The sequence below is a fragment of the Lupinus angustifolius genome, chromosome LG10 (genome assembly GCF_001865875.1).
Source record: "Lupinus angustifolius cultivar Tanjil chromosome LG10, LupAngTanjil_v1.0, whole genome shotgun sequence".
Classification (NCBI taxonomy): Eukaryota; Viridiplantae; Streptophyta; class Magnoliopsida; order Fabales; family Fabaceae; genus Lupinus; species Lupinus angustifolius.
Genome location: NC_032018.1, coordinates 5,517,965 through 5,530,930, shown reverse-complemented (window position 1 = coordinate 5,530,930; position 12,966 = coordinate 5,517,965). Strand labels below are relative to the sequence as shown.

Here is a 12,966-nt window from a genome sequence, read left to right as displayed (position 1 = left end):
ACTTGTGCATCCACTAATATTTCTCAAGATCACAAGAAATTGAACTCATTTTTCATCACAAACTGCATTGTTCAACTAGTATATGTAGATTATGGTATACCAATTAAAACATTAGTTAAAGAGGTAGTCACTCGTTTTGGTTATACGGTGACATATAGGAAGGCTTGCACTGCTAAACAAATAGCAATGTCCCAAATTTATGGTGATTAGGAGGAATCGTACAAGGATTTTATGGTGATTATGAGGGATCGTACAAGGATTTACCTCGTTGGTTGAATATTGTCCAATATTATGCACAAGATACAATTGTAAGATATTCAACATCTAACCATGAAGAATGTAGTACTTTAATTGTTGCTAGGGTATTTTGGGCTTTCAAGCCATGCATTGAAGGATTTGCTTTTTGCAAACCAATCCTTCAAGTGGATGGCACATTTTTTACTGGAACATTGCTAATAGCTAGTTCACAAGATGATAATAGACGTATATTTTCAGTAGCATTTGCCATTATGGAAGGAGAGACCAAAGAAGCATGAGAATGATTTTTCTACAATCTTCGGACATATGTTACCCCACAACCGAATATTTGTATAATATCATATAGGGTACAGGTTTGTTGGGTGCACTTCGTACTGAGCTCCCACAATGATGTGATGCTCAATCTGTATATTGTATTCGTCATGTTGCTAGCAATTTCAACAAGAAGTTCCGAGATAATAATATGAAAGAAAAAGTCATTGAAATGGGTATGTATTGAAATTTATGTGATTTATGTTAAATTCTTTGTTTATGTGATTTATGTTAATATTAATAAACTTGTTATAGGGTATGAATTGATGTGGCATCGATTCGAGCGAATGTTTACTCTATTGCGTTAAAAGAATTCGAGGGCAGCAGCTTGGTTAGATAAGATCCCAAAAGAAAAATGGACGCAATCATATGATGATGGGAGACGGTACGGCCATATGATGACGAACTTGGCAGAATGTACTAATGTCGTTCTGAAAGGAGCATGAGCCTCGCCAATTACTGCACTTGTTAAAGCAACATATCATAGACTGAACTCATTGTTTATACACCATAGAAATGAAGCAACTAACATGATAAGGGCATGTCATGTCTATTGCGAAGAATTGAAAAGCTACATGTCAAATAGTACGAAGTTATTCACGGGAATCAGGAGTCTCGGAGGTTGAAGTTGCTGATACCAGTAGTAGTCGATACTCAAGAGTATACACAGTGAGACTAATCAAAAATTGGTGTGATTGTGGAGAATTTCAATCACTTAAATTTTCATGTTCTCATGTTGTTGCTACTTGTGCATCATTGAACATAGATTATGGGCAGTTTATCTCACCAATTTATAGGTTAGAGAACTTGTAGAAGGTTTTTGGACATGAGTTTCAACCCATTGGAAATGAAGAATATTGACCTCCTTATTTAGATACAACCTTCATTCCCAATCTCCTTATACATAGGAACCGTACCTGAAAACCATAAACTACACGCATACACAATGAAATTGATGATTCTCAATCCCAACAAATTAAAAAATGTGGGTGGTGTAGGAGTGAATGACACAATAAGAAGAAATGTTCATTTATAAGTTCAAGGTAAAACTAACTTATGTAATGTTACAATTTGTGTAATATATTGAAGTTCTAATTTGTGTAACATTAACTTGTGTAATATATTCAAACCTAAATAATTACACTAATTAAAAGCTAAATAATTACAGTCATTAAAACCTAAATAATTACACTCATTAAAACCTAAATGATTACACCCATTAATTACGTTTAAAATTTTCGGTTACCAAAATAATTACACTAATTAATACCAAAATAAATACACATCTTAATTACATTTTAAAAATTTCTGTTTACCAAAAAAACTTTAAATAAACTCGTGGACTGCACCCACGAGATTCACCATAATTTAAAGAAACTTGTGGACAACACCCACGACATTGATGCAGAATTAGGTTTTTAATGAATCTCGTGGACCTGACCCACAAGATTTGTGTAGAGTTTTAAATATAAATCGTGGACCGAGTCAACGACTTTAATGAAAGTCGTGGATGTCAGCCACGATATTGGCCCATGCTAAGGTTAGGGCTAGAAAACCATGCACGGCCAATGTTGGATCGTTTGCGCATTGATGAGGTAATTTATGTAATTTGTTATTATTAATTTATTTATTATTATTTCTATTTTTTATACTAATTCATTACTATTTTTTTTTATATATTAGTTTGTCAGGACCACATATACGAACATTACCTATGTGAGTCCCATACCTAATATAGCCAGAGCACGTGTGCTACTCATTTGCTTTACACTTGTTGAGTGGCGTGTTGCTGATTGGGTGATGAGGCAGTTTGGTCTACAACAACTCATTCCAGAAGATCCCATTAATCTGGAGAAACAACACAAGATGGATCTACGTTGAAAAAATGACAAGAACTGGCCACAAAAGCATAACCAGTGGATTCAAATTTGGAATAACCGAGAAAACTAGGTGGTAAATGGTTTTCCCGATGACCACTATTTGCATCAGTACTCACAGTATATGCAGTGGTACTTGCAAAGGACAAGGAAGTACATTTCTCCAGACAGAGCATATTCGGCCTGATCGGTAAGAATAGGAAATTTTCTATTTCTATTTTATTTTCAATTGTATTGACATATTCTAACATTCTAATTTTTTCGACTTTTTTCAGTATAATTTTATTAAAATGATTCGGGATAGGCGTGCTCCTACAAATGTGTTTCTGAATCCGTTGCAGTCACTGAATGACGTCTACCTAAACTGTAATGAGATGATAGAAGCGTTTGCTCAACTACTTCCAACCGCCTTCTTCTCAAGTACTTCTCAAGTTCCTCCTACACAATAGTTTCAAATGCATGTTGCACCTGAGTTTCAGCAACATTATGAGAGTCAAACTCAGATGGATACTTATCTGTATGCATACGCTCAAACTCCTGCTCCTCAACAACAACAACAACAACAACAGCCCTTTAGGTTTGGAGGTTTCAGAGCAATGGGTGACTACTCTTTCTCTCACTTAGCATCTTCTTCGCAATTTCAAGGAATGTCATCAATGTTTGACACTACTGCAAATACTTCATTATCGGCATTCAACTCTCAACAATATTATCAACCGACAATGCCTTCACAACCTAACGAAGACGGTGAAGATGATGAAGATGATGACGACGAAGATGAGGAGCAGCCACAAGTAGTTAGAGATGGAAGACAACATCAATCACAACAACAACTAAGAGTCCAACCACCTCGAATGAGGAAGACATCTGGATGTGGAACATCATTTTATTGACGCCATTAGGAATTTCTATTCTCGTTCTGTTTTTTTAATATAATCATTTTCGAATTCCTAATATAATTATCAATCTCATTTCTATGAAATTGTTTTATTATTTCAATTTATGCATCTACAATAAATGTTAAAAAATATCAAAAACTTTAACCAAATTCCATAAAACTAACACTTTAGTAAAATTATCATATTCAATTAAATTTTACAATTTTAATTTAACATATTATTTTTATACACTACAAATCATAAATCTTAACTTTTTTAAAAACTCACACTATAAAACAAACTCCTAAAACAATAAATAACAATATCATATTGGTGTAAAGGGAAAATTCAAAAATCACATATCCCATGCAATCTCGTGCATGGTGTACGCGACTATGGAACTCATGCATTGAGGAGAGAGAGTGTGTAAGAAAATCGTGGATCTGGTCCATGAGATTGATGGGAAATCACATTTCCCATCCACGACTTTGGTGAAATCGTGGACCACATCCACAAGATCCACAAAAACTACCTCATTCCTAAAATTAATTTAAAAGTTACCCCAAACGTAGAATAGTATAATCAAACTATACTATCCACATAAATTTTCCCCTAAATAGGACTGATGAAAGCAGATGAATTTTCTAACTGCTACCTTGGAGGATCGAAGAAGTAGAAGAAAAACATTGCTTGTTTTTTGGTTTGAAAAGGAACCAAATAATTATATAAACCATACTACATGGGATGAGTTATTAGTATTTTTCCTCAAAACCATTTTACATCAGAAGGAACCAAATAATTATATAAATTCATTGCGTGTAATATATAAAAACTAACATTGTGTAAAGATTTATATACAAATAGTAAATTATCTACTATTCATTTTGAACAGTTACACACTAATCTTTTTATAGAAGGGAAAAAAATTAACTACCCTAACATCTAAACTAACTAACCAACTAACCCATTTTGTTACTATGAACTAATAACTTAGTTAGAACTAATAACTTAGTTAGAACTAACTTAACAATACAATTTCACATACTTACATACATTATTATTTATATTGATACAATACATTTCAACATTAATGACAATGCAAAAACTCTTATAATATAATTGCGTATATGTTTTTCTCAAAATCATATTAGCAATTCTTTTGGCCTTTTGGGAATTATATTATATTGCTATTCTCTCCCCTTAGAGTGTATTATCTATATACTTTTAGTGTAATTTTTTTTACATATTCACTATATTATTTACCATTCATTTGTATTTTTTTTAAAAGTGAATAATAATTAAATATAAATTGTAAATGATAGACTGACAATCTATAAAACTCATACACTATACATCTTTTACCTGAACTAATATTATTATTCTATTTTAGGCGGAGAGAAGGTGATTTTTCGGGCACAACTTCTTCAGTAGGTATACCTACATATTGGTTTGTTCCACCAATTTCACCATAATGGCTTCAAATTCTTTGCCTTTTATTCTACCCAATTATTTATTCAGTTGTTGCGAAGTAGAAACTTGGGAAGTGAGAACGATAGTGACCATTGATCAGTCAATATAAAATGGTTGGGCAAAACTTTGTCGTTAAGTGATAATCCCAAACAAAAGAAATTGTTGTTAGCAAAAACATATTTAGTTTTTTGGGTCCATAAAGGAAAATGTGTTTAAATTTAATCCAATATGTACGTGTATATATATAATACAACTGAAAGAAAAACTTCTATAATCTAATGGGACAGAGTTTGAAAATACAATGTTAAAAATGAACTAAACATATATATATGAAATGATTTTTGATGTAAATATATATCATTAATCATACATAAACTAAACCTAAAAGCTCCCTCCTCCATGCCATAGACTTGGTATTACAATGTCATGGAAGAGGAAGTGAGAAATCACATTTTCATCAATGTGAAACTTAACATTTAAATATATCTTAGAACCGAAATAGATGAAACAAAGAAGAATTTGTGCAAAATTTAATCCATCAAAAGAGATTCAGATTTTCTAGGATCAGTAATATTAATCTTCCAATGTTCATCCGGTAATCCCAACTTGCGAGCTTTCATCCTATCCCAATTCAACTCAATCCTACGTTTTGTAGTTAACCTACACATACTCTTCAACCTCTCATGCATTCCATCATGCAACTTCCACCACCTTTGGTGTGCCACGTCACTTGCATAAACCCTTTGGTCTTCTATGTCCCAGTTACAATCATAGTCCCTGTAGCAATTCCATGGTTTCAAACCTAGGTAATGAATGGCATACAACTTGGGTGGGTCTGCACCGAACAAACCATTTTTCACTCTTGCTTCCAAGGTTGTGTTAGCCCAGAAATTCTTCAAGAAATTTACTCTCCTTGGCAACCTGTGGTTAGAAACATGACAAGGGTTAGTGGAAGTTAAAAGAGTTGAGACAAAAAAATAATGAAAATTGAAATTTGGAGTAAGATGTTACTTAATGAAGATAATGGGAAAGTGTATATAGACTAATGTGATTAGATAAAAACCTAATTAAGCACTTGCACAATAAATTATTAAAGAAGCTAAAATTACTTTTGTGCTAAAAAAATTAGTTTTTTACCGAACTTGAAAGATATTTTTAATAGTACAAAAAAAAGAAGTTAAAATTACTTCTAATACAACACTTTTGACTTATGGCAATAACTAATAGTCATTGTCAAATGTAAAAAAATCAGTTCTCAGGCAATAGTTTTATACTATAGTAGTCTGATAGGTTATTTTAGGCTACAATTTTTTTTTTACTTTTGTGAACATTTTTTTTAAAACTAGTCATTTAATATGCAACTATTTGATAATATAACGGGTGGCAGTTTGATAATATAATGTTAAAAGCTAAAATACTTAAGTTAAGCACCAATAAACTAACCTGTGCCACCACACAAAGATCTCGTTAAGAAACCCTTGATCACCCCCATTATATGAAACAACATCATCTCGAAGATCCATAAGAACTTGAAACGTGCAATTGGAGGGTTCAATGACCATAACACCAGAGTTAAATATAGATTGATCATTCCCCACAGCAGACATTTGAGGGAAATGAAAGAGAATATCAAGGTTTCGAAGTACAATGATATCAGCATCAATGAAAATGATTTTGTTATAATCAGTTAACTGCCACAAACGAAACTTGGTGTAGTTATACTCATTATATGTACCATTCTTGGCTTTGGGATTTCGAATCCGAGAAATGAATCGGATTTTCCAGCCGGCTGTGGCGAGTGCGCGGCGTTTGGCAGTGGAGATTGAAGTGTCGATGAGGAGAATGAGATCACGTTTGGTTCCAGTTTGAAGGAGGCTTTGTGCTAAAGTAATTGCACCACAAACATAGCTATTAGAAGAGTGGAGCACTGTTGCATAGGCTTCACGTTTTGCTCTAGACATGCTTGTTACGCTTCGTTTGATTTTGGACAAGTCATATACTTTGTCGATTCCTGGAAAATAAAATTAACATGTTTAAAAGTTTTATATATATATTACTCATATTTAATTATTAAAAGATATATAGACTAAACACGAGATGATAAATGATATTTATCTATCAGTACTAGTGTGTAGATCGACACTTTGTGTAGATCGACACTTTGTGTATATCGACTCGCATTCTTATTTTTTTCATATGTATTATTTTATTTGAAAGTTTATGATGATTATTACCGGAGGAGTTACAAAATGATAATTTTAGAATGTGAAAAATTATGGCATGGTAGTTATTTTGTATTTTTGACTTTATATATAGTTTAGAAGTATAAATATCATTATGAAAAATTAATAATAATTAAATATGAATAATGAATTATCTAATAATAATATATAGAACTCATACACTACTAGTAGATATATTATTTTTCTATTTTTATATTTGCCAGAGACCAAATTTGTATACACAAAAAGATTTAGACTCATCAGCAAAGCAAAAAGCAAAATGACAATTATATTTTATTATATAAATGTTTTGATATTCTTATCACATGATACATATAAAGTATATGTGAAATCAACCAGCACCAAGCGCCTGTAGCTCAGTGGATAGAGCGTCTGTTTCCTAAGCAGAAAGTCGTAGGTTCGACCCCTACCTGGCGCGATATGTTTTTTTAGTTAAACTTGTTAGTTGTTACGGAGATTGAGCTTTAAGTTTTTTATCTTGTATAAATTGAGATGTGTGTCTACAAAAGTTACTCTAATCAGTAAGAATTCAACTCATCCATGTAATGTTTTTTTAGTTAAACTTGTTAGTTGTTACGGAGATTGAGCTTTAAGTTTTTTATCTTGTATAAATTGAGATGTGTGTCTACAAAAGTTACTCTAATCAGTAAGAATTCAACTCATCCATGTAATGTTTTTTTAGTTAAACTTGTTAGTTGTTACGGAGATTGAGCTTTAAGTTTTTTATCTTGTCTAAATTGAGATGTGTGTCTACAAACGTTACTCTAATCAGTAAGAATTCAACTCATCCATGTGAGTTTGAATCTTACTCTACTAATCTGAGGACTTTATGTAATTTACATCACTAAATGCTTATAGATCTAAGAGACCTTGAACTTAATAAATATTAGTCCAATTAGTAAGAATTCAACTTACATTCAATAAGAATGTGAGTTTTGAAACATTCTCATTGAGGTAAGTGATATGAAACAGAAAAGAAATAGAAATGTTATTCTTATTTTATTAAATATATTATTTTGAAACAATAATTTTACATTTTGAGACCCTTAACTATATATATTGTGCTCACTCAGGGCAATGTTATTAGCAAAATGAGAGCGATGTACATAGTATTTACTCTATTAGTAATCATCACTCACTTGATCATTATTATTGTGTAATTATCATGTAATAAATAAAAGGGAAACAACATATATGAAAATTTGAATGTATAACATACCTTGTTCCCATAGAGGCAAAGCCAAGGTGCATGACCCAACAGGCAAAGAAACCTTCTGTTCCAACCTCTTCGCATCAACCTCATAATACCACCAATCACCTTCATGCTTAACCAAATCATTGCATCTAAAAAGCTCCATCATTGGTCTACACTTACTCCACAAAACCACTTTGGTCTTCCATTTCCAATCCTTCTTCCCTTTCTTCACAGCCATGTTTGCTGCAATAAGATGAACTTGTAACCTAAACACATTCCTTCCCCACCCTTCTTTAGGGTACATGCATGGTAGCTTGGCTACTATTACATCCATGCTTTCATATTGTGCAAACTCTGGCATAGGTATCTCAGGACATGATGCAACATCATTCTCTTCTTCCTCATCTATCCATTCAGGAAATAAATCTGTCCAGTTGAAAAAATGTGATACGCTTTCAAAGTATATAGGTGTTGCTTCTCCTTTTGTGCTCCATTCACTCACATCATATTCATCCATATTCACCATTCCAATCTTCAATCCTTTCCCTATTTTACTAAAGAAACTAGGCATCTCTATCTTTGTCTGGTGCTTCTTTGGGCTTTCAGGTTTTACTCGAGGTTCTTCCAATACTGCTTTCATTTTAATGCTCTTTTCTACCTACAAGTTTGAAAAATAAACAAATATGACAAAGAAAAAGTATAAAACATGTGCACACGTGTGAATTATGGTTTTAAATTGTGATCAACAATTGTGATTATCATTATGACCACATTAATGACAAGAAGAAATGACTTATTAGTAGAAGAAATGAGTTATTGGTACATTAACTAAGAAGAATAAGGGGACATCATTAGAGGTGGATCACCTTACCTTGTTATGACATTCACGCAAGGAGCACCTAACAAGGGAGGCTGCATTGTTGAAATACACTGGCGAAGATGGACGGAGAAGAAGGGTTGCATAAACACTAAGGAAGATGGCAAGACACACCAAATTGAATCTGATAATAAAAGCTTTAGATGGTGTTGTTTTCGCCATCTTTTGAAAACTTGAAGCTTTCATCCCTAGAGGAAATTATATTAGCAACAGGAGCAAGTATTAATTAGTTTAAGGAAAAAATTATGATGATTAATTAGTTTAAGGTACAAGGATTTGGAAGTAGTTGTTGGAGAATTATGAGAAAATCTCAAAGCAAAGACCACCATTCACATAGCTCAGTGTGTCCTTTTCCTTTGTTGTGTATTTACTTAGCACCATAGCAAAATTACTTCATTTGTATTTCAAGCTGGTAGGCACCTAAAATTTATAAACAAATTTAAAATGACCAAAATATCAATAATATGTTTCTCGTGTCTTACAATCATTTCAGAATCACTAGAGAAGGGTAAAGTAGAAAAAACAGCAACTCAACTAACAGATTAGGACATAGCAATATAAAATTGGAATTGTATTAAGAGCAGGTGGACAAGTTCTCCAACAACTAATTAGTTGCTATATCATTTTCCTACATGGAATGATGGAAATATAAGATAATGAATATTTGTCCATGACATGTGAAGCTCATTCACCAATTCTCTTCATATATAATGATTAAGTATTTATGGACATTTTGTTCATGATTGATATAAAATATGTTAGTAGGTTGCATGTCACTACATAACACACCAATCAGTGCATATTTTGAACGGGTACAGCCATTAAGAAAGGTTGGGTATCACGTATTAGTCCCCACGTCTTCATTTTGAATGATTAGAGTAACTCATTTAGGTCATCTATGACTTTTATAGGACCATGGTACATTATTACTAGTTTGTAAGGAGGTGAATCAATCCATTTGTGAAACTATGACCCTAAACCCTTAGAGGGTGGTGTATCAATCATGGCAATCCTTATTCTACCCTAAAAAATAGTAAAGCAAATCAAAGAAATTGCACATACCAGTACATGGGAAAATGTAAGTTGTTTACCGATAATGTTTCTTTCTTATTCATTGATGAATAATTAATTATTAAATGAAGAATTATATTTTTGATTAATCAAAAAATGGTAATACATTGTTGAGTTTATTAAATGAGAAGTCTCATATTAAATATTAGGGAAATATAATATGAATGGAAGAGTTTATAAGAGAAGAATATTCATGGAATAATTGTTATAGAGTCTATTTATGAGTTGAATTTTGAATAGGAAGGAAGAGGAAATAAAAAGTTGAGAATCATAAAATATATTTGTGAGATAATTTTGTCTTTCTCTCATTTTTTAAAATTCAACTTGCAAATAGATCGTTAAAAATATTATGGTTGATTTTTTTCCTGGGTAGAATAAGAATGAAATCCTCTCATCCCTAAAGCGCTAGTCTGGATCTTCTCCTATAATGGAGAGGCCAATGCTATAATAAGATTAGTATATGTAACACATTAATTTTTTATGGTTAGAATTTTAAAATATAAAACAATATAATTTTAAATAAATTAATTCAAACCATATTCATCTTCTCTTCTAGAGACTTTTACAGTAACCCACAACCAAACTCTTTCTCTCCCAATATTGATACTCATTTCCGGTTTTGGTCTTCCAACCGTAGCAAAAGTAGTTCAACCAGGATAAGGCTAAAGGAGTCCTATTATTTATATACATATAGTACTTTTATAGTTTAGTATCCATATGTATAACTTTTTATGTTTCTTATTTTGTTGGGAAAGGAATGTTTGAAACAGCAGTTGTGTAGAAAACAAAAAAAATACAAAATTGCAATGTCTAGTTTTAGAAATCTGAACGCGTCAAGTCCCATAGATACTTCAAAATTTCAATTGGGAAATTGAAGAAGAAGAAAGAACTATGTCGATTGGTTGTGTTTAAAATGTTTTTTTATTCTAAACAGATACAAAGATTTAAAAGCTGAATCTAGAGATAAGAAATACAATAGAGAGAGAGTTTGTTGAGTTTGGTTGGGAGTAGGGAAAGGGTGAAGAAGAGAAGAGGGATATAGTTTTATTAAATTTATTTAAAATTATATTGCTTATATTTTAAAATTATGACTATTAAAAATTAATTTGTCTCTCCATTATAAAAGAGGATCAAGACTAATAAAGTGCGCCAATGATTTTTTTCCTTGGTGCAAATCCAAACTACCAACACGTCTTTAAAGAGAAAGAAAGAACACCAAACAATGATGTTGTGTGTAGAATTAAAATCACAAATGATTTTTTAAAAAAATAAAAACACTGAAGACAAATTCTGGTAGGTTTCCTAATTTGGCAAGAATCACGTGATGTGCTAAAAAACCACAAGGAGATTAATAAGTCGAACAAAGTCAGCAAAGCTTATTCTACTTTTCTAAATTGTAATACTAATATATTGGTATTCATGAAATTTTGTATTATAAAAATAGATGACAACACATATACATTGATAACGTGCTGTGCTATATGCCTATATTTGCCTATTATTAACACTACTGAGTGTATCTCGGTCACATTTTTATTTTAAAGTACTAAACAATATTATGAAACCTGAGCCGGACATCAAACCGGAAGAAGTCAAGTATAGGTTCTAACCGGTTTAACCAGTTAGGCCGTCCGGTCAGACCGGACAACATTGTAATATCATATATAATCAGGGGCAGATCTTCCCTAGGACAGGTGGGGGCAGTTGCCCCCCTCAAATATTTAAAAAAAATTATTATAGATATATTTTTTGGTATATTTCAACATTCAACAACAAAACTTAAGCATAAGAGTGTAATATTTATGCATGCGTATTGTTAGTATAAATATTTATACACATTCACTACATCATCCATCATTCAATTAGATTACTTTTTTAAAGAGTTAACGAAGATTATATATGAATGGTAGATGATGAAGTGACAATATATAAAATTTATACGTTGTCAGTGCATACATTTTTCTCTCAAAGAACAATACATTTTATTGGACAAGAAAAAATTCAATATTCTCTTCAAAACTCTCATCATCTATCAAGCTTTACTCTCTTTAGTATCACATGACACATTTCCCTCCCCTATCTAGGATATAGCTTCATATAACTCTCCAACTCAAACCCATTTTTTCATCTTAAAAATGTCATATTTACTCTTTATAAATTAGTTTTCTTCAATTAGTTTTCCATAGGCACATTATCATATGATTATGAAGTCATGACATGATTACTTATAATTTGTTTGTTTGTTGCATCAAATTCTATTCATAGGCGTTCTTATTCTTTGTTATGTAAACTTTATTTGAAGTCATGTATAATTGGATCTTAAGAAATCATAGTTTTCACATCCATAAGAATAGTTACAGATTACTAACCTTTCCCTATGGCGATACGATCCTCCATTTAGTTGTTGTTTGGTGTTCTTGGTTTATAGAGTAACTTTTCTATCTCCTTCCCGTTCTTACTATGCTCTTCCTTAAGTGATGGCTGATAGCACAATCTTTATGGGCAGAGATAGGGACAATGTTTATGGTCCTTTTTTCTTGTTAGTATAGTGCTTCCTTCAAGCACTATATATAGGCTCTTTTCCAAGAGTCTTAACATTTCATTGATGACTCTTCATCCAAGAGTTATGTCATGAAACAATGAAATGATATATCCATTCATGTCACAAGAGGCATATTTCTTACATTCTCCCACTTGTCTCATGTGACAATACAATTCATGATTTTATAAACATCAAACATAATGCGCATATTCAGAATATGTTTTCCATATTCATTACATTACA

At 32.0% G+C, this 12,966-nt stretch overlaps 1 protein-coding gene and 1 non-coding gene across 3 annotated transcripts; one reads left to right on the top strand and one right to left on the bottom strand.

Moving 5' to 3' along the window:
* LOC109357813 (UDP-glucuronate:xylan alpha-glucuronosyltransferase 2-like) lies at positions 5,314 to 9,529 on the bottom strand. Of its 2 annotated transcripts, none has more exons than XM_019601870.1 (4): positions 9,105 to 9,529; positions 8,258 to 8,891; positions 6,239 to 6,806; positions 5,314 to 5,716 (listed from the first exon to the last, which is right to left on the bottom strand). In XM_019601870.1, the coding sequence occupies exons 1-4, from the start codon at positions 9,294 to 9,296 to the stop codon at positions 5,326 to 5,328; spliced, it is 1,785 nt and encodes a 594-aa protein (XP_019457415.1). In that variant the 5' UTR covers positions 9,297 to 9,529; the 3' UTR covers positions 5,314 to 5,325. The 2 variants fall into 2 exon arrangements, with proteins under 2 accessions (XP_019457415.1, XP_019457416.1); XM_019601871.1 differs by having other exon boundaries at positions 8,258 to 8,810; positions 9,105 to 9,528.
* On the top strand, positions 7,384 to 7,456 carry TRNAR-CCU. Its single transcript has one exon. It is a non-coding gene; the product is annotated as a tRNA-Arg (tRNA).

Excerpts from the sequence above, each read along its gene's own strand:
- LOC109357813 (XM_019601870.1), bottom strand. The coding sequence starts at position 9,296 with ATGAAAGCTTCAAGTTTTCAAAAGATGGCGAAAACAACACCATCTAAA. Across the intron at positions 8,892-9,104 it reads TGCGTGAATGTCATAACAAG|GTAGAAAAGAGCATTAAAAT; the intron begins GTAAGGTGATCC and ends TCAAACTTGTAG. Across the intron at positions 6,807-8,257 it reads TTTGCCTCTATGGGAACAAG|GAATCGACAAAGTATATGAC; the intron begins GTATGTTATACA and ends TTTATTTTCCAG.